This window comes from Lagenorhynchus albirostris, chromosome 8, assembly GCF_949774975.1.
Source record: "Lagenorhynchus albirostris chromosome 8, mLagAlb1.1, whole genome shotgun sequence".
In the NCBI taxonomy this organism is placed as follows: domain Eukaryota; kingdom Metazoa; phylum Chordata; class Mammalia; order Artiodactyla; family Delphinidae; genus Lagenorhynchus; species Lagenorhynchus albirostris.
This window is the reverse complement of record NC_083102.1, coordinates 47,806,321-47,828,580: the sequence shown is the minus strand read 5'-3', so window position 1 is coordinate 47,828,580 and position 22,260 is coordinate 47,806,321. Positions and strand designations below refer to the sequence as shown.

The 22,260-nt window shown below is 44.1% G+C and overlaps 1 protein-coding gene across 5 annotated transcripts in view; it reads right to left on the bottom strand.

Annotated features, from left to right (window-relative positions):
* The window catches only part of JAZF1 (JAZF zinc finger 1), a 339,063-nt gene that overhangs the window by 164,450 nt on the left and 152,353 nt on the right, over positions 1 to 22,260 (bottom strand). The window contains exon 1 of one of the 5 annotated variants that reach the window (XM_060156951.1): positions 815 to 957. The exons of the other annotated variants lie outside the window; for them this stretch is intronic. Coding sequence (XP_060012934.1) covers positions 815 to 830 — 16 coding nt within the window. The 5' untranslated portion in view covers positions 831 to 957. Of the gene's footprint in view, positions 1 to 814; positions 958 to 22,260 lie in introns of those variants that run through there. 5 annotated transcript variants of the gene reach the window in all.

Below are 22,260 nucleotides of genomic sequence, written 5' to 3'. Positions count from 1 at the left end.
TTGCTTTATAGCTAAAAGGAAAGCCTTTCGATTTATAAACCAAAACACACTGAAGTGATTTTATCACACATTCAAACCAAATGCAAAACTCCCCATAATGCCTGAGTAAAACAGGCATTATCAAAGTAAGCACAAGACATTGGATTCCTCAGAGGGGTTCAGGAGACTTTGGGGATTTGGTAAACATTACTATCAGCTGAGTTTCAGAAAATGGAAGGCAGAGAGGCTGATGGATTTTCTCAGCTTACTGGAGATGAGGCTTAATACTCTAGACATGGATTCAATACCATGAAGATATTAAAAAAGGCATGGCTTTAAAAAGGAATGCAGAGATAACATATACTTTTTAAATAGATATGTTCTTTGCTGACTAGACACAGCCAGGCTGCCTGTCGTTCTCTTCCCCCTTCAATCCACCTTCACACTCTAGGACCTAGCTCAGTGTGTTCCCAACATTTCCACAGTATGATACATATTTTAAATTGTAACCAGTACACTTCCCACACAGAGGGTTCACAGAACATTACTCAACTTCACTGTATGCAATGCACATATTATTTCATTTTTTTAAATGTTGGGCTAGCCCATTTAATTGATTTTATGACCCAGAGTGGTGATTTTTAAAAAATGTGCATCTTGCTAAATTACAAATCAATAATATCATGCATTAATAAGCCCACCCCACACACGACTACTGTTTATATGATAAAAGACTTAGGTAAAATACAGAAGATTCTTTACAATTTGGCTCCAAACTCATCTTCCTTAGTTCTCTTCATGCAACTCCTAACTTCATCTCATCCTCTGCACATACCTCGCTCACATGCCATAGCTTTTGTTGTGATGATCCCATCTGCCTCTTCAGGTCCACTGCCTGCCCTTCCCTGCCCTGCCCTGTGCCTCGAGCTAGTTTACCCAGACTCTCTGGCCAGGTTTAGTCAATGGGACGCACCGGTAGGAAATCAGAGGGTGAAGAGAAAGAGAGAGGTATTCTGCTGATAAGCCTTTGTAACACAGGCTGTTTCCCCAACTTGGAACACCTCCTCCCCACTTCCCGTAGCCATGCTCAGATTCATGCTCCAAAGTCCACTACAAAGGGTACCTCCCCTCCAAAGCACTCCAGGAACCTACTTCGTAGAATTCACCCTAGTACACACCTCTATTAAAAGGATGAATTATGCTTTAAAATGTTTATTTCCCAGCAGACTCAGCTTCTCCAAAGCCAGCGCCCGGTTTCTCTTTGTCCCCCGCACTTAGCGCGGAGGCTGGCACGTAACTGTGATCACTGAGAGGATCAGTAAATGAGTGAAAGGTAAGAGGATTCTTCATTATCAAAATGACATCACAAGTATATGCCAGGAGGTAGTATTTTCTAACAATGGTGGCTATAGAGCTACTTCATCAAAATTCCCACTCTGGGGTGACCTAGTCTATTTCTTCTAAATGTAAGTGCTGGGAGTCAGCTCCAGACAACTGCTGCTTACCACTGCGTGGTAACCCGGCTACCTCTGGCGGTGACTAACTAGCTCCCCAACGATCCTGCATCACCTGGCAGGGTGTTGTCTGCTTATTATGCTAATTACATTTTACTTGAAAGATATAATTATTGCTGCAACTCAAGGAAATAATTAATGGCCAATTTCAGTGGGCAAAAATATTCATCAATCAAGTCAACAGACAAGAGACCTGCAGACTTTAAGAAAGGTCCTTAGAGAAGAGAAAAAAAGACAATCACCTAGAGATTTCTCCGTTCCATAAACATAGGTTAAATCTATTCAATTACAGTCTCTTGAAAGTTTACATTTCAGATTTACTCCAATGACTCCTAGTGAAGTCTCGGTTTAAACTTTTGGGTCCTCAAATGCATTGCTCAACAGAATTATTTCATCCCTGTATTGCATGAAAAGGTGGAGGTGATAAGGTGGAGACAGCATTCATTTCATACTGAGTCTCTTGAAAATGCTGATTCACTCAAGGGTTTCTCAACACAACAAACATCAACCTCGGTTTTCTTACATGAAAGGCAGGGAGGGAGGTGTCCTAATGAGAACACTATTCGGTTTGCCAGATGTTTACACCATCTTTGTCCCTTATAAACACTTGGCCTTTTAAACCCGAGGGTGAGAGGACGTTTTAAGTTCTTCTAACACCTCGGTAATCAGGGCCCAGAGAAATATTTGCCAATGGAAAACAACACAGTGATCCAGAGATCAGATCAAACCTACACTTACTATTAAAAGGTATTCCGATCCCCAAGAGCACTGATATGTCCCTCATATAAATGATACACAAACCTCACTGGCCTGTTCCCCACAGCCCTGCTCTTCAATTCCCTTTTATAATAGTCATATCCTCAGATTTACGTCGACTGTATATTTGCTAGACGTGTCCCCCCCATTACACTATAAGGGGCTTAAGGGACCAGAAAGCAGCATACAATAATTTACAGTCGAGTTTATTTTTTACACCAAAAAATATTTCCAAGTTTTCATTTAATTTTAAATGCTAACAACCATCTTCTAGCCTCCACGTGCTCAAAAAGCTGCTTAACAGTTCAGAAAGAAAAAAAACTTTTTTTGTTTTAAATAATGTTCACCATCCACATCTTAATAGTCTGGACACGGAAGCATTTTTCATTCAGAGTAATGATCTCCAAGAGTAAGAATAATATAATTATAACTGAACTACTTGGTCAGCTAAATCACAACCAGAAATGCACTGGTATGTATTTCATTCACTGTGTCAGAAAGTCTTCATTCTGGACTGTCCACCTCGCACTAAATTTTGATCTGTCATTGAAAACAGGTTGCTCCTATTTCGGGCTTACAGCATGGTAACAGGGGACAGCAACTGGCAAAGACAGCTAATATTTCATATTAAATCTCCCCACCTGACCTTCTGAATCATGGAGAGACTCATGAAAAAGGAATTATCTATTATATAAACATCTTTACTTCTTAAAAAAATCTCTGAAAGCATGGAAAGATCGACCAAAATCCTTGGGAAGAAATTTTGTTATTGATGGGATGGCCGCTGAAGACCCGTGAAGGGTGTGGGTTATGCTCCTGAGCTGCCCCTCTAGCAACAGCTAGGAGCGGGCTGGGAGCTCTAGGTGTCCAAGCAGCCCAGAAGACAAAGCCTGCACAGGCGTTTCCATTGAAGGCATACAGATGAAACGGCAGGCTGTCCACTCTGGGTGTGGCCCTGACTGCCCTTTGCCGCTGCCATTGAGAGTTAAGCCGCACACAGGGAGCATGAATTACACGCACTGCAGGAGAAAGCAACTCTCCTGAGATCCTCCTCTACTATTTGTCCTGAAATCACACGTGGATCCATATTTAAACCATGTCGTTACCTTCTTTTAAATAAAACTTTGAGAAAAACTTTGCAGATACGTCCCCTCCTTCACTATCCCCGCCGCAGCCTGGGTAAAGTAACCCTCCCGTCTGCTCCCACTGCACCCTCCACTCACCCCCAACTTCACACCACATCGCTCTGGAGCTGCCCGACCGGCTTCTCTCCCATCAGGCCACTGTTTCTCACTGGGGGGCTTTATAAACTAGTTTACACCTGGGCGATTCCAATTTAATTGATCTGGGATGAAAGATCCACTAAGTGAAGTCACCTGGATTTTGAAAAGCTCTTCAGGTGATTCTGATATGCACCCAGGGCTGCTGATTCCAGCTCCCCGAGGACACGCACTGTGGCTGGCTCACCCTTGATTCCCCCACCCCTGGCCCCCAGCCCCGCCCTGGCACCCAGCACAGTGCCTGCTCGCTGAATATTAATTGAATGAATAAAAAGTGCTGTTCAATGACTGGAGACGTGGGGGTAGAGATAGGAGGGGCGTCAGCATGGGTTACGCACTGACAGTGCTTTTCGAACTGGATGTGCATTCGAATCAGGTGGAGGGCCTGTTACAGCTCAAGCCTGTTGGGCGCCACCCCTGAGAAGATGCAATTCTAACAAGTTCCCAGGTGATGCAAATGCTTCCAGAACCACTGCACTAAAAACGACTGAAGCTGCCTAGTAATCTTAGATTAGGCGGCACATAGGACAGCTGCAGGCATCTCTGACTGTGTGGCCAAGGGCTGTAATACTGTGGGGAACGTCACAGGAAGGGACTGCTGGCCACAGACCAGGGCCAAGGACACCACCCCTCTGGACTCCCAACTCCATCAGGAGCCTTTAATTTTCACAGCTTAAGTATCTGAATCATGCCCATGCAGGATTAAGGTGTGGCCAGCAAGAACAATAGACGGCATCAACGTGTAAGTAAAAATTACAGAACACTTTCCTAGAAATAGGCCCAAGATCAAGTTTTCCCAGAGCACCAGTGGCAGACTTCGGACAGAAAACAAACCCGTGGCTGCTTGTGAAATCAACTCAAGCACTAGATTCGACAGCTGTAAAAATACAGTGGTTTAAAATCCAAGCTTCTAATAGCCACCCAAATAGACGCTGTACTAGAATTTCTTAGGAAAAAAATGCACTCTTTCTTCAACTGCTCTCAGTTAAGAGATTTCTTTCTTAAGAGACAAAGGTAAGGAATAAGGAAAATGCCCAGTGCACCAGGTTTTCCCACGAGTGTACTGGTTACTGGTTCCCAGAAACAGGAAGGAGGAATTCTTGTCAACCCTTCCCACTGCCCTCCAATCACAGGAGCCACTGAAGAGCGGCACAAATGGAATCGCGACAGTGACCTGAGCAGGGCTATTCTCTCCGTAGCTAGTTATCAGTCCTCTGGATTCTAGCCAGCACTGATAAATCTGGGTGTCAGAAAACTGAATACTTTGGGGTTGTAAAACAGTTCATCTGTGAGGAGTTTCTGGAGCAGAAGTAAACAGGAAATGGTGGCTTCTGAAAAAGACCTCTGTTATCAGGAAGAGAGGGGCATGAAGACGGAGGACTCACCCACACAGTAATTATACAGCCCTACTTTTACATACAGCCAGAGTGACATAATGGCTCTAGGAAATGACATAATGGCCAAATGTAATGTGGTATCTTAGATGGGATTCTGGAACAGAAAAAAGGACATTAGGTAAACACTAAGGAAATCTGAATAAAGTATGAACTTTAGTTACTTACCAGTTTGGTTCATAATTGTGACAAGTATACTACGCTAATGTGAGGTGTTCGTAAGAGAGAAGACTGGGTGTGGGAATATATAACTGTACTGTCTGTAATTTTCCTGTAAATCTCAAACTATTCTAAAATAAGATGTTGTTTAAAAAAATTAGGACACTGATACTCTGAGACATCCGTTAAAGCAAAGTGGTAGATACACTGGTGGGTGTCTGTTGCATTATTTTCTGTATGCTTGAAATATTTGTGAAATATTCCAAAATTTGAAACTATGAAAACCATACACACACACACACACACACACATCTCCACCCCCAGATCCCCCAAAAGACTGGTGTTTGTTTCCATAAGGATGCCATGCTGAAAGCAGGCCTGAAACACACCCTCATCCACGAGTTGCCATGGATCCTTTTTGTCTGAGCCTCCTGGGACTGTTAGCTCTGTTACCATGGAGGGGACAGTCTCCCCCAACTCAGGACTGTCCCTCGAGGAAAACTGTGAAGGACATGAACTTGGTCCCACCTCCTCCCCAGGCTCCCGGTCTCCTCTCCCTTCTCATCCACCAGAGGCCTTCCACGTTTCATCACACTTCCATTCCCATGGAGCCTTAAACCCAGCTAGAGCCCTTCACGTGTTAGCTGCAAGTGGCCTTAGGATGTGCCTCTTCCGAAGAGCAGAGGCATTTTAACGATGACCAAAAAAAAAAAAAAAAAAAGAGCCTCTGAGCCCACAGGAGGGAACTGAAAGGTGGAATTTCAAGGCACGGGGACAGACAGAGGGCCACCTGTGCCTCCCCAGCAAGCCACATGGGTACTGCCTACGTCCCTTCTTTGCTTCAGACTGGACTGCATTTGGGCAGAGGTAACACCCATTCCCCTTGCTCCCGGGGCCTCTCTAACTCAGCGATGATTCCTGAAGTCGCAGAGATTAACATACTGATTTCTTACGTCATCCAACCTCCAAAGGAGTTAAAAACAGCTGGTGAACCCGCTGGAATGGGAGTGCTAAGAGGCCTAGACGACCCATAAACTGCAAGTTAATCCCTGCAATAGTGGGGCGTTCACGGCTGCCCACACGTTCCTGAGGAGGGCTATTTTCACTCAGCTGTTTGAACGCCAGTACCAAGAGCAATGTGTGTGGTGGCCAGCCTTCTGCCGACACCTCCTCCTTGGGTCTTGCCCAGGCCACGTGAGTAAGGATGGGGGTGGGGGGGCAAGGGGACATCATTTGGGAGTCGAAGAAGTAAAACTGAGAGCTCACTGGTTTGATTTCTACACCAACAGCGTGTACCTAGTTGCTTCCTCCTTGTCTTTATCTGTGCTACTATCTCGTTCCCGCCACCTCTCGGTGGAGTCAAATCCAAACCCATCCCCAAAGGGCCCATAAAAGTCCTAAACGCAGCCCAGGGGTTCCTGTTTACTTTTACCTCATTCATTCTTTCACTCCACAAATATCGACTGAACACCTACTATGTGCCAGGTACTACTCCAGGCACTAGAAATACAGCAGTGAACAAAAAAGAGAAAAATCCCCTCTGTTGTGGACTTTATATTCTAGAAAGGATACGGGTCAATAAGGAAATAAGCGAATATATACTACTATACATAGGATATTAGGAAGGAAACAGGAAGAAAAGGGGCAGGGAGGCTGGTCCCTTCACGAGCACACACCATTATTCAACCTGGTGGAGGTTTCTGTGCTGCCTCTTCAGCCAGATACCCTACATTCAAGAAGGACCGGGGCTGTTTTTGACTTCTTTAAACACAGAACCGTACACCCAAGGATATTATTAATAGCACCCCATTTCACTCTCCAAACTGTTACAGATTCAAAGAAAAATGATATGGTCATCCTCTCCAGACCCATTATTGTAAAAAGTATCATTCACTGTTATATGAAACCTGATATTCTCTGGGCCAATCACGTCCCACTCAAACCAAACACTTACAGCAGGAGCCGGATACAACATATTCTATAATATGAAGTTAAGCCTGTCCTCCAGCACCATAATTATTAAACAGTTCTACTGTATTCCGTTGTTGTTTTTTTTAAGACGAGAAAAAAAGAAAATTCTATCAACTTCTCTCCATGATATATTCTGTGTTTCACAGCTGCCGCATGGGGAAGACTTTTTCATGGATCAAATCTAAAATTTTCTTGGCTCAGCTGGAGTCAGTCCTCATCCAATATGGACAAACAGGGTCAGTCACTGCTCTCTGTACTGAGATACTGAGAGCCCTGTTCTAGAAGAAGTCTGCCAACATCACCTCCGAGGAGCTCCAGGTTACATAACCCGTTTCTCTAACCTCTCATCTCAGGTCTTATTTTTCAAATGTCCAGTCATCCTTGTGGCTCCTCCATTCGTCCTGGCCAAGTTCTTTACACTGACATAGTACTTCTAAAGTTGTAAGCCAGAAGCATTCTGCTATTTCTGCTACCAAATCTTTCCAGAAGCTTCGAATCTGTTCTCCTCCACATCTAAGCCATGGGCTGGGAAACTGGAAACAGCCCTGCCACACCAGGCCATGCCTCCTGGCTTGCTTTAACCTGTCCTCCTTGGACCAGACCACCGAAAGAGAGGATTAAGTGTAATCTTACCGTGTCTGGGTTACAAAGGCATGCATCGGTGGCAACCTCTGGTGGCGTGGATTAGCCACCCCTTCTCATATTCCATCTTAGAGCCACAGAAAGTCAAGGTAGAGGCCACCTTAGTAACATCTTTTCATTTAGTAGATTTATTTCAGGCTGACATAATAAAGAGCCCATAGGAGGGATAGAACTAGTGCTGGACCAGAGCCCTGCCCTCTGCTTTGCTCTCCATCATTCCAAGGAAATGCCACTGCTCTCTGATTGTTTTCCACTGACCTGTGTGTCCATGTCTTTTTCCGTCCCTCTCCTTAACTTTGTTTTGCTTCTTGAGGGCAGAGAATATATTTAGTAGGTCTTGGTATTCTTCACAACACGGTATCTTCCATGTAGCCAGGACTCAACAGATATTTGCTGACTCGTATGTGCATGGATTATTCAGGTTACTCCTCATTTCTTTTATGATGCAGACAGTCAGACAAGAGTAACAGTACCAATCATAACTATGAATGGAGTATACGTTTAAAAATAATGAATTACTGGGCTTCCCTGGTGGCGCAGTGGTTGAGAGTCTACCTGCCGATGCAGGGGACACGGGTTTGTGCCCCAGTCCGGGAGGATCCCACATGCCGCGGAGCGGCTGGGCCCATGAGCCATGGCCGCTGAGCCTGCGCGTCCGGAGCCTGTGCTCCACAACGGGAGAGGCCACAACAGTGAGAGGCCCGCGTACCACAAAAAAAAAAAAAAAAAAAAAAAAGAATTACTATGTTGTATAACTGAAACATATAATATGGTAAATCAACTATACCTCAATAAAAAAAAATTTTTTTTAAGTAATGTTACCAGGCACAGGCACAGGCTCTGGAGACAAACAGACCCAGGTCCAAATCTAGGCCCTGTCACTCGTTTACTAATTAACTAACCCTGGGAAGGACATATCATGTTTCTTCATCAGGAAAATGGCCATAACACACCTCCCTCCCTATGAAGGCTGTAGGAGCACACCAGGGCCTCCACACATCTGTGTTCTTTCCTGAGCCCTATTTTCCCCTCTTTTGCTTGCTTTGCACAGTTAATACAAGCTCATACTTTTTTCTCTGGAGGTTAAGCTTTGACCAAAAAATAAAAAGAGACTAAGAAAGGAAAGAAAACCCTAACAGTACTATGACTAGAGATACTATTTTTCCCCCATCCTCAACTACTTAAAAACCCTCGTTAAAATGAGGGAAAACTGTGCTGTTACTTATATCCTCTTGCAGATGTTTTAAAGTGCTGAGGTAACACCAAAATGGCGGGATTTCTGAGGTTATTTGTGCATAAGTAGGAGGTAAGAAAGTATCTACATTTGGAGAGAGAACTAAGAAAAGCCTCCTGATGAGGTGTGAACCAATGGAAAACTGCACAGGGAAAACTAATTGGAAAGGCAGCCTGTGGACTGACACCACAGCCCGAGCGAGGAAACAGGTGAGGCGAGCCAACCCCCTGGACCATGACTTCCTCTTCTGACTTACAAACTGAGGGCCGCGGTTTTCATTCTGACACCCAGGACTGATACCACACTGACATCTTGTGGCTACAAGTATCATGACACATAGGTGGCCCCAAAGCAAAACGGACCTGCATGCTAATATTACCACGATCTGTCGTTCTGCAGCATTTAAAGAACTCCAACTGTTTTCTCAACCACAGACTCACTGTGGAAACAGAAGTGAGGACGGAAGCGGCTGCCGTATCAAGGAACATGTATACTGGCCGGCAGCTTAACTGTGATATTGGCATTTGTACTCCAATTGTATCGGTGATAATACCTCTGATAAATGTCACCGTTTTCAAGCACTGGCAACTGCTGGGTGAGCATTTCTTCTTACCTGGCACCTGAGACTCCAGGTAGGAGACTTACTGAAATGTATTGATTATTTAAAAGTGAAATGAAACTGGCATTCAAATACCAACCATACCTCCCTCTATTAAGTCTGACAGAGGAAGGCAGGAAGCAGAAAAAGAACCTGGTTCTCTGGAATTTCAAAATTAAAATTTTCTTCCCAAGCACACCCAGGAGCTACCTGGTGAAGGATGGAGGCCAGAAATCCTCCATCTTGCAGAACCCCAGGTTGGATGGAGTGTCTCCTGCAAAGCACTTGGGGGCACTGGTGCACCCCAGAGAGCTCAGGGGCCCTGGCACCATAAAGCATGGGAGAAGCGGAGAAAGGCTTCCAAGGGCCATGGGAGCTCTCCTGCGGGGGGACACAGGAGAGGCTTCCCTGGAGGCAGCCTTTGCCTTTCAGGACAAGCGCTGACGGCACACAAACATGGGCATAAATGCACTGACAGCAGTGCTTAAGGTCACGGGCCCGGGAATCAGACAGAACAGGACTGAATTCCCAGGCCCGTCACTTCCCAACTGTACATCTGAGCACGTTATCCGAGCTCTCAAGCCCTCATTTTCTTCATCTGGAAAGCAGGGATAATCCCTTTCATATCATAGTTGTGAAGGATCAATGAAATCATGTGTAAAAGTGATGACTCCGTGCATATTAAGGACACACAAATGCTAATGATCATTGTTAACAGCTGGACAGCGATGGGCAGGAAAGGCCCCTGTGACCTGTTGACACGGGAAGTGTGTGAGTATGGTGGGCATAAGACGGACAAGGACATGAGTGGCGGGTGTAGGGTGGAAAACAGAGGTCACTGAGCACCAAGCTGAGGCATCTTGACCACTTCTTCTTCTGTGCTCCCAAAGTGTCCCTGAATCTTTATCACTTAGTTTTTTCATCTCTTTATATCCTCCCTCTCTAGAGGTCGTTCGGCTTCTTGGTGGCATGGGCCACACATCGCAAGGCTCCTAGCAGAGGGCTGCATGCGTGGCAGCACTCCATAAGCATTGGCTTGGCCCCTTACTGGGCTGGGCCACTTCTGGCAAACGGATTAACCTCTCTCAGTTGCAGGTTCCTCATCAATAAAATATGAATAAATAGCAATCTCTGTCTCCTCTGGTTGCTGTGAAGGGGAAATAAGATAATGGAAGTGGCATGTGACACAAGACAGACTCAATAAAGCGTGACTGCTATCAGAGCCACACCAGCTAGCAGTTACTTTCTATGAAATCCAGTCTCAAAGACCTAAGGATACGCTTTGGATGAATCAGGGAGGACTGTGCAATACTGCCACGAAGATATTTTTAAGGGATTTGTTAAGAAAATTGGGTTATTATCCTAATTTCTCAGCATTACGTAACTTCTCAGTTTTTAGGCATAGCTCCAAATACACACCATGGCAGCACTGCCCTTAACTGCTTTTCCAGACAAAATATTTTCAAATTTCCATCAAAAGAATGCAGTCGGCACAACCTTATCCTACTCATCCTAACAAATGGGTAAACTGTGCTACAATGAGATGGTTGAACCCCAACATCTGCTTCTACCTGCCAACAAGGGGTGGCCACAGTTTCTAACACTAAATAGGGCAGAAAAATCTTCTTTAAAAATAATAACATTTGTGGGGTTTTGTTCATAATAAAAAATGATGATTGTAGAAAACGTAGAAAAATCTAGAAAATTAAAGTTACCCACCATCAACTATTTCTTTTTAACATCTTTATTGGAGTATAATTGCTTTACAATGGTGTGTTAGTTTCTGCTCTATAACAAAGTGAATCAGCTATACATATACATATATCCCCATATCCCCTCTCTCTTGCATCTCCCTCCCACCCTCCCTATCCCACTGCTCTAGGTGGTCACAAAGCACCGAGCTGATCTCCCTGTGCTATGCGGCTATTTCCCACTAGCTATCTATTTTACATTTGGTAGTGTATATATGTCCATGCCACTCTCACTTCGTCCCAGCTTACTCTTCCCCCTCCCGTGTCCCCAAGTCCATTCTGTACGTCTGCGTCTTTATTCCTATCCTGCCCCTAGGTTCTTCAGACCAGTTTTTTTTAGATTCCATATATATGTGTTAGCATACGGTATTTGTTTTTCTCTTCCTGACTTACTTCACTCTGTATGACAGACTCTAGGTCCATCCACCTCAATACAAATAACTCAATTTCGTTTCTTTTTATGGCTGAGCAATATTCCATTGTATATGTGTGCCACATCTTCTTTATCCATTCATCTGTCAATGGACACTTAGGTGGCTTCCATGTCCTGGCTATTGTAAACAGAGCTGCAATGAACATTGTGGTACATGACTCTTTTTGAATTATGGTTTTCTCAGGGTGTATGCCCAGTAGTGGGATTGCTGGGTCGTATGGTAGTTCCATTTTCAGTTTTTTAAGGAACCTCCCTACTGTTCTGCATAGTGGCTGTATCAATTTACATTCCCACCAACAGTGCAAGAGGGTTCCCTTTTCTCCACACCCTCTCCAGCATTTGCTGTTTGTAGATTTTTTGATGATGGCCATTCTGACTGCCCATCAACTACTGAAACATAGTTCAGCTTGTGCTTTTGCTGTATTTCCTTTTAGTCTTCTTTGCATATTTTTAAAAAAATTTGAAGTCAGTCTTATCTTTTCACTTATTATAACCTATACATTTTGTTTAATTTTTCATTAAAAAATGACTGAGTACTCATTTAGTACATAAAGCTTCCCATGACACTAAGAGATATTGAAAAACATGGGCGATGAAGTCCGTGTTCTCCAGGAGCCTGTACTTTAGCTAAGGATACATGACAACACACTGGAAGAATAACTAATGGTATACAGTAACGATGACAGGAAGGGGTAGCGCAAGCCACAATGTAAGGTCAAACCTAGACAAGACTGCCATGGCCTAGAATGGTCTTGAGGGAGTTTCATGAGAAAGACATGAGTCAGACTGTAAAGCACTATAAGTCTACAGATAATTTTGAATTGCTAATGACTCTACTCACTTCCTCTCCCCTTCCCAACATACACAGCAATTGATTCACGAGGTCATTCCTATTGCTATGCCTTCACTCTTATGGACAAAACTGAACTCCTGCAAAAGCTGTGTCTCAAAATATCATAGAAGAGCCTAAAAGCAATTCAAAGCAATTTTGAAATTGTGTTTCTCTTCATGAGAAAAACCAGAGCTTTGCGTGAAAATCAAGGTGCTATCTCGTAGAAGTAACTTCTGAAATTCCAGATTCCTGGTGTCTAAATAATACCCAGTGCAAGGTATCATGTATACAACATTAGCAGGAATAAAACAGGTTAGGCAGACACTACACCACATGTGATCATGGAGCTTGGATCCACTCATGAACCAAACTTAATTCCTGAGGAGAGACTTTGCTGAGCAGCCTGTCTTCACCCACCCACTCGTTCACTTATAAAAGTATTTTCAAGTGTCTGTTCATGAGCCGGGCTAGACGCTGCAGGTGAAGGGGACCAGAATGACAGTGTTCCTGCTCTCATGGAGCTGACAGTTTCGTGGGAGAGGGGCTGACAAGCAGACAGACAATTACAATCCAATGTGACAAATGCTCTGGACAGATGCTGGGCTAAGGAATGAGCACTGGAAGGGGCACTAGATTAACCTAGGCTTGGAGAATCAGGAAAGGTTTCTCAGAAGAGATGATATTTATGTTGAAGGAAGAATAGCAGATAGCCAGGCAAGGAAGCAAGAGAGGTGTCTAGGAAGGGAGGACAGCTCATTAGAAGTTCTAGAGGAGAGAAAAACATGGTGACACCATGGGAAAGAGGCCTTCAGAAAGGCCAGGTCAGAGTGGAAAAGGGAGGATTTTGGTGAGATTGAGGCTGGAGGGGAAGTTATATGTAGGTATATGTGCATATACACGAATACATGTGTGTGTATATGTGTGTGTGCACGCATGCGTATGCACACGCACACACACATACTCATCTAGACCTCAAAGCAATCCCATCATTTTTATTCTCATCTTACAGTTGAGGATACCGAGGCACAAGAGAACACTAGCTGGTGATAAACAATAAGTAGCCAACTGATACCACACAGGGAAGCACATGATGAATCCTGCGTCCCTGGAAAAGTACTGCTGGTGCCGTGGAGAGAGTGCTCTGGGGGCTCCAGAGAGGCCTGTTAGGAAGTGGTGATGAAATCTTTACCAGACTTCCAAGAGAGATTAAAGGGCTCACTTTCTCTCACCTGACATTCAAGGTCCTGAGTCTGCAACTTGACGGATTATATGGTAGATAAAACAGAACCTTTGTCCTTAAGGAATTTATCATCTACAAGGGCAACACCATATCAGGGCACCCGAAGCACTCTGTAGCCCCTGGCAGAGATTCCATAGTCCAACTACTTCCTAAAGAGCCATGTCCAACTGAATCACAGGTTGGGGTTCCTCCTTATAAGATGGCCAAGCCTCTGTAGGAAGAGAAAGCCTACACCACAGAGAAAGTGACCATAGCTACAGCCCAGTACTTCTCTGCATGTGACAACCTCGGGACAATGACAGGGTCGTCCCCTCACACCTTCCTATAGCCCTGCCGTCCTGACCCAGCCTCCCACCAACAGTGTCCACTCAGCATGGCGACTTCCCAGGGCTGTTCTTCGTCACGTCACTGCTGAAGAAACTCCACTTACGAGTGATAGTTTTCTCTGAAGACATTTTGTTCCCATTCTTTTTTTTTTTTTTTGCGGTATGTGGGCCTCTCACTGTTGCGGCCTCTCCCGTTGCGGAGCACAGGCTCCGGACGCGCAGGCTCAGTGGCCATGGCTCACGGGCCCAGCCGCTCCACGGCATGTGGGATCCTCCCGGACCGGGGCACGAACCCACGTCCCCTGCATTGGCAGGCGGACTCTCAACCACTGCGCCACCAGGGAAGCCCGACACAGAACTTTTAACGTTTCATGCACCAAAGCAGCAGGCCTGGGCACTTGTGGCCCAATAAGAGCCTGATCTAGAACCCATATCAGCACCTTCTCCCCTCAAGCCCCAGGTTCCTCCTAAAGACTGGCAAGCCTCTAACATAGGCACAAGATGTATGTTGAATAATGCATCCCCCTAGAACGTACAGGTGATGAGAAATCCTCAGTGTAGGGGAGTCCTGTCAACAGCACCCATGTCATTAGTGTAACGATATAAAGCACCAATGCAAATGCTATTTTTTCCAAGTGTACAAATGTAAATGGCTTTTATAATTTGTATATTTATAAAAAGAATAATTACCGTGGAGACCAACCAGCGTTTACAGACCCAGCGCCCTACCCCTGACACAGTCCTCTATACCTAGTAGTCGCTTACTAAAGGTTCTCTCAACTGAACAGAACCAAATCAAGTATTTTTCAAATGAATAGCATGGGAAATGGAACAAGGGGCTCCTCAATGCTGAGTGGTTAGAAGGAGATGTCCACAGAGTGGCTGAAGTCGGAAAAGTCACATATACCTCCTACCTCAGTTTTCCACTGATTGATCAGGTCAAAACTGATGTGATTTGCTGCCCCAAGTGGGCTTCACACCTTCCACCCTATTCACCAGTGTGTCTTTTTCCACTACCCGTGTTTAAAAACAGACTCTGATTTATGGGCATTTAGGGCTGGGGAAAGTCTCCAAGCCCCACGCTCACCACAGACTCAGGCCCCTAAATGGAAACAGCTGAGCAGGCTTGTCAGGGGGTGATGGCCTGTCTCCTGTCCCTGGAGAAACAGCCTGAATGGACAGGCCTCCTGACTCATCCCCGTGCCAGTCTCAGGGGCTGCTGCCACAGGGGCTCACTTGGAGGGTGGAGTTGCTTCCACAGTGAAGAAGGAAATCATCTTTCTTGGTGTCAGGCGTCAGGAAAAAGTGGCTCCAAAATGCTGGTCCCCGGACTGTTTCTGATCTCTGATGAGAGATGAAACAATGAGGAGGACAGTTCTTACTTGCAGCTTATACTCTCTTCAGGTTATAAAAACATCCCATCTCTTGTGAAATGATGTTGACAGTAGATGTTATTTATTTATTTTTTTTGGGTAAATCTTCAATTGGCAAAATAAAAAGTATCAGTGCATTGATGAAGTTTTTTGGTAAAATTTTACTTGCCCATGAAAGGCAGAAGTCTAGGAAACATTGCCCAAGACGTCATGCCAGGGCTTCTGAAGAGCAGAGAAATGGCCACAGGGGTGGTGAGAGTGGGGAGAAGACTCTTGTCTCAGAACTTCGGTCTGTCCAGTGCAATACAGATCTAAGTTAATACAAGAAGCAGAAGGGGACTTCCCTGGTGGCACAGTGGTTAAGAATCCACCTGCCAATGCAGGGGACATGGGTTCGAGCCCTGGTCCAGGAAGAACCCCCATGCCACGAAGAAGCTAAGCCCATGCACCACAACTCCTGAGCCTGAGCTCTAGAACGCGCGAGTCACAACTACTGAGCCCGCACGCCTAAAGCCCGTGCTCAACAGGCTCCGTGCTTACCCGATCTCAGATCATACTCATAACTGCTCTGCACAACAGATACGACATTTCCCATTTTACAGCTAAGGACACAAAGGAAGGGGCGGTGGTGTAAATGACTCATCCAAGGTAACACCAAGTACTTGGTGGAAGGCTGGGATTCAGCCCCGAAGCCTGCTTTCTTTCCCTGCAGTACGGGGTGGGAAGAAGGGAGGCTCCAGGCCTTTACTGAACAAGTACAACAAAGCTTCCAAGTTAATTGCTGAGTTGTTGAGGGAGCCTGTTTCTATATTGAGACCTAGGTGATCACAAAGAGGGTACGATGGAATTTTGTTTACTCTCTGTATTTGTTAATTAGTTTATGTGAATATTTATTTCATCGTTGGAAATGACCTTCATCAAAAGAGGCCCAAGTTCAATAAGAAAGAACCACCTAAACTCAGATGTTACTCTGCAAAGTAGTATTATTCAGCCAAATCTAAATTACCCAAGTAGTCGCCATCCTCCTTTTCTTTACCTGTGGGTATCTTACTGCTTGTTGCCATCTCTAAAAAAGGTTAGGGCAGGCTAAAATAACTGTTCTTTAGAGCTATCAGAGTGTAAGTGGAAGGACTTTGAAAAATATGAGGACCAAAGAGTTCATTTGAGTATTATTTGTAGATGTACAAGTTAACCGTTATTGCTACTTTCCAAAATGGCAAAAACCACACTATGGCTGTAATCTTTTTTTTTTTTTTTTGCGGTACGCGGGCCTCTCACTGTCGTGGCCTCTCCCATTGCGGAGCACAGGCTCCGGACACGCAGGCTCAGCGGCCATGGCTCACGGGCCCAGCCGCTCCGCGGCATGTGGGATCTTCCCGGGCCGGGGCACGAACCCGCGTCCCCTGAATCGGCAGGCGGACTCTCAACCACTGCGCCACCAGGGAAGCCCTATGGCTGTAATCTTAAGGGCACATAGCATTTGGTATTAGTACATTAATATTAGTGTATATAACTGTCACAAATAATGGTAGGATTGGGCACCTCATTTGGAATGTCTCCTTTGTCATAACAACTCTATTGAGTGTTGGGAATATTAGACAATCAACAAATCATTCGTTCAGCAAACATGTACTAAGTGTCTATTAAATACCAGCCATTGTTCAGTGTGACAGTGACACAGAAGTGAATTAAAAATATGGACAAAAACCCCTGCCCTTGTGGACTTTTCATTCTAGTTGGGAGCAGACTGATGATACACAGTAAAAACTTTACTTCTTAAAATTATAATGAAAATTTTAATTAAAAAGTATTTTCCCTTTTGGACAGTTTTCATGGTACATAGAAACCCATACGAATTGCTCAGATTTCTTTATTTCTTCATACTAAGAGAAAAAATTATTTTGCAAAAGATTTTAAACAATATATCTAACTTGAAGTAAAATTATGCAGATATCTATTGTTAATATCCATGTTCTTGAAATATCTTCCTCGAGCTTTTTTTCACTTCTAGGGACTGGGGTGATTCACGGGACTGTGCTGAATTCTTTGTAGAGGATTTTCCCCAGGAGGAAAATGGTTCCCAACATAGGACTCACCCTTGCAACGTCCTGCCAAGTCAAAGTTACTTCCTATAAAACCGACAATTCTTTCTTTTATGCTGGACCATTAAATAACGTGGCAACATTTTATTCAGAAAACTTTGGCAGAAGCTCATGAACTAGCTTAAGAATGAAGGCAAAAGAGTGAGGATGAGGCAATGTAATCAAGAGTGAGTATCTTATGTATCACACTTCTTTTGGGGGGAGGAATCGCTAACAGATGAAAAGCAAGTCCTTTAAAAATCCCCTCTTCAATAATCAGCTATCAAATACATGCAACAGAACATACCGGAACATATGGTTACCACAAAGGCAACTGCTAACGTTCATTATCCCAAACAGATGCACGGTAGAGAAAAGTGGCCGTAGAACATTGCAAGACCTAAGTAAAGAATGAAAGGCTACAGTGGGAAAATCTACGAAATGCCATGGGAACAAGTTACTCTCTAAAATGAGAACCATTTAAAAAATTTGAGGCAACTGAGATATAAACATTTTTTTCAATTTGTGTTCAGATCTTTTCTTATGTTTTACAAGCTAATTATTAAAAAGCTTTAAAAGGAAAGAAGTCAATATTAACTTTTGTTATTTTCGTTTGAAGTAATCAGAACCAAGGTTGCTGGCAAGATGAAGAATTATACATTCACCTGGGTAATGACTGCAGTTCATTTCTAAGTGGAAAGCAAATCACAGGAATAAGGTGGAAGGTTCAGGCCAAGTAATACTCAGACATGTTCCCTGAAAGTCGGGCACCTGCAGTCAAACACAGCCTTCCTGGCCAAAGCCCCAATCTCAGGTTCTACTTAGTTTAAAGCACCCTGACTTTCAAGACTTAAAAAACAGCAAGAGCGAATAATACAGGTTGACTACGTAATATCAGGGTATAAATGCGTGTGAGCTGATGAGATTCAGAGAACACGAACAAGGACCCTGAAGGTTTTGCATCTCTAGATTTAGATCTGAGCAAACCAGAAGCAGCAAGAGGGCCCTTGAAGCAGTTGGCATAGGGTAGAGAATGTTTTTAAAGAATTGAAAAGGAGAGTTCAGTTTAAATATACAGATATAGAATGCAGCCTCGGCCCTGACTGTAGTGCAGTCGAAATGTTATAGGCTTGTGGAAGGCAGGCATGGAGTACAAACACATCAATGTGGACAGGAGTAAGAGATAAACGGTTTTAAATGTCGCGCACAACTAAGATGTCTCTGCAGCCGTTTCACTGCCAAAAGGGGAGACTCGGAAAATTTCAACCTGGCTATTCCAATTACAGGGCTTTATGAAACCACACAAGCTACAGCAGTGCCCTTCTGAGAAAAGCAATGATGCTCTGTGCAGGTAAATCTCCAAGGTGAGTGTGACTTGTTGCGGACAATGCTGTATAAGCAAGGGCTGTTAATCCTTTCAAGTTTTGGCTTTTCTTCTTTTTGGAAGGGAGAGGGAAAATCTTGTCTATTTCACGTTATCTATTTGTCAGATTGAGACTTGCACCATTAAAAAAAAAAGAAATACATGAGTTACTATGAACCTTTCTACTATTTATGATGTGAAGTACAGGTCGTCAGTTACCATCTTGACTTTAAAATAGTTTTTATTTATCTTTGTGTTGGTTTAAAACTTAAACTTTAAATAATGTCTCTCTTTTGGTTTAGGGGGAGAGGATAATAAAAGTTTTGATTTCTATTTTGGTCCTGACCGAAAGGATTTCATAAACATTTACTAAGAAGATTGCCAAGTTTGAACTAAACTGCTCCCATGATGAAGATACAAACCTTCTTATGATATATTCACATGAATATATTAATCACTTTCATTCTTGTGTTATGATTCATACCAAGAAAGGCACAATTATTACTAAAAGTAGTCAGAGTTCACAGGCACCTCCTCAGTTACCCAAGGTACCTCTTCTTGGCAAAGTCTGGTTGCTCTCCATGAAGTGTATTTACATTGAGTAAGTCCATAAACATTTCCCAAAATCCCTCCAATGGGTAAGGTGTGGAGCCTTCTAGAGCTATACAGACACCCATCCCAGGTCCACCTTTCCTTTGCATCCTTTCTCTGTTGATGGCATGTTCATTCATTAGATCCTGAAAAAGAGACCACACTTTCTGAAGAAGGGTCTTCAGAAGACAATGGGCAACAGGGGTCCGGGAGGATCTCTGTGATGGCCATTTCTGCCTGTGTGTCCACACAGTGAAAGTTCATAGAAAGCAAACACTGGCATGCAGGGGAGGATGGATGTTGAATAGATGCTGGAGAGAAGAAAGACAAGGCATTTTGTGGGAAGACCCCCCCCCACTCCCAATTCTCCACCCCTCAGCCCCAGATTGCTTCTGAGGATGGGAAATAGAGAGCAGGACGAATAGTTAGTGACCCAGCAAGACCCTACCCAGGTTACAAGCACCATTCTGTAGAGCCCACGATTTGTAAGTGTAGGTTTGTGTATGTATAATTTTTTCACTTACAAACTGGGCTTCTTCTCTCTGATAAAGATCCCCTGTGGGGGAGGCAGGCGTCTAAGGCCTGTCACCAGGGGGACTTGCAGTGAGAAAGAATGAAGATGTCTTCCTCCACGTGGGAGGTTCTGCTCTTCCAAGAACGCTCTGGAGTGTCTCATATGGAGAAGCGAAGCCTGGGGGCTGGTTCTCTAATCTTTACGACAAATCTACAGTAAGCTCTGGGTATGGCCTCTGCAAGAGTTCACCCTGGGTACGTAAAACCAAAATATGTAAAACAAATCATTCACAACATGATTTTCTCTTTCTTCCACGTTTACCTTCTCTTTTCCCTCTTGCACATGGGCACTGTGAATTCTCTAAAGAAAATCAATCAACAGTCCCCACATTTTGGATAAAAGCCAGAGAAAGGAATTATGTATTCTTTGAGAGAACTAGATAAGCACTAAATAAATAGGCCTGCAATTTGAAAATTAAAAATAAACTGATTGGGCATTCTTTGTAAGAGCCACGAAGAATAAATACATCTTCTAAGTTTGGGAGTTAAAGAGAAAGGAAAGCTGAGGCCCAGCTGTGCTCTGCTGAGGGCCTTCTCTGCACTGGCGTGTTTGTAAACAGCATATTTCATCTTGCTGGTGTGAGCGGCAGCTTGAAAGAGTCAAACCCACTACCTCATTCACTGGATCAGGTTGCCTCTTCTATTTATGATAAGTGAAACCTTATCTTCACTTTAACAAGAATCTGTCCAATATGTTTAAAATATGAGTCAGGGCTCTTCCCTGAAGAAACAGAACTGCCTCTGTGCTTCAGGCATTTCAAGCTAGGTCTGAAAGCCAACACAAGGAGATGGAAGGTTTTAAAAACTTGGGTTTGGATAATTCTGATCAAGGAGAGACCAGGGACGTCTCATTACCAGGTAAGGAGGTGACATCATCACAAAGGGCCTAGGGACCATCTGCACTCTAAACATACATTCTACTGTCTCCCTTTGTGTCTCTGTCCTCGCGTCCCACGCCCAGCACTGCGCCTCAGCTCCCCACACAATGCTAAGCATCCTGAGACGTGTCTTTTGGTCCTCGATTCCTCCATCTCTATTTTCTAAAGATGCTACTGTAGCACCTTACCAGCTGCATTTAGCCCAGGACCTACCTGAGTGTGGATTATATTATAATCACTTAAGCACACTAGATGGCGAGCTCCTAGCTCACCTTTTTCATCTTTATCCCCAGAACAAAGGAAAGTGCTTGGTACTGAGTTGATAAAACGCTGACTGAAGAGATAATGAGGAGACTGTGGGACACTGGCGCTGAACTTCTATTATGGGATCAAAAGTTCACAAAAGTGAAAACATTTCCAAAGAGGTGATGAGGAAGACTGTGCATTTGGAGGCTGGTGTGTGGTGTGGGACAGAGACGCGAGACTGGCCAAGTGATAGAGGACAGTGGAACAGGGCCGGGGGTGGCAGCGGATGCTGGGGCAGAGGAGGAACAGACAGTGGCTGGGATCCAGGACACAGCCCGGGACTCAGAACCGGCTGGGCCTCGGCGATGCTACGGCTGTACATGTAAGCCTCGCCAGCCACTCACAAAGTTATTTAGGGAGCAGAACCCCTGGAAAAGAGAGGATATCCTACAAATAAGCGCTGGGGGCCTGGAACGTTGAGACCTGAGGGAATTACTGTAATGTGACCACAGGACACCCCCAAGCCCCAGTTGGTGAAGTCAAGAACACACCAGCCACATGATTAATACTGTCCTAAGGGTTTGACAGAATTCTTTCAAACGCCATACTGTAATAATTTACCATTTCCAACACCACATTGTAATTCAACTATACTTCAATAAAAAATAACTTAAAAAAATAATTTACTATTTCCTTCCTAATTTTGAAATAGCCCTGATCTTATAATTATGGCCCTCTTCAAGGACTTTTAATTCTTTTTAAAACCAGCTAGTCTTGATGCATAAAGAATACCAACCTCTCTCCCCAAAAAAGGATTCTCTTTCACTTCAAATCAAACACAAGAATAAAAATTTCAAAAACCATACAACGTTTATATACATCTTTTTTAAATGACTGATTCAATGACCTTGAGAAATTGTAATTCTGTTTTTACTAAAAAGTTTCTAAAGCCAGGCCCAGCCCCGGAGCCATGTTGGTGAGTTCTCATTGGGTTAAGGTGGGTTTTTGCTCCCTTCAGCAAAGACCTAGAAGACATTGCCCACCGG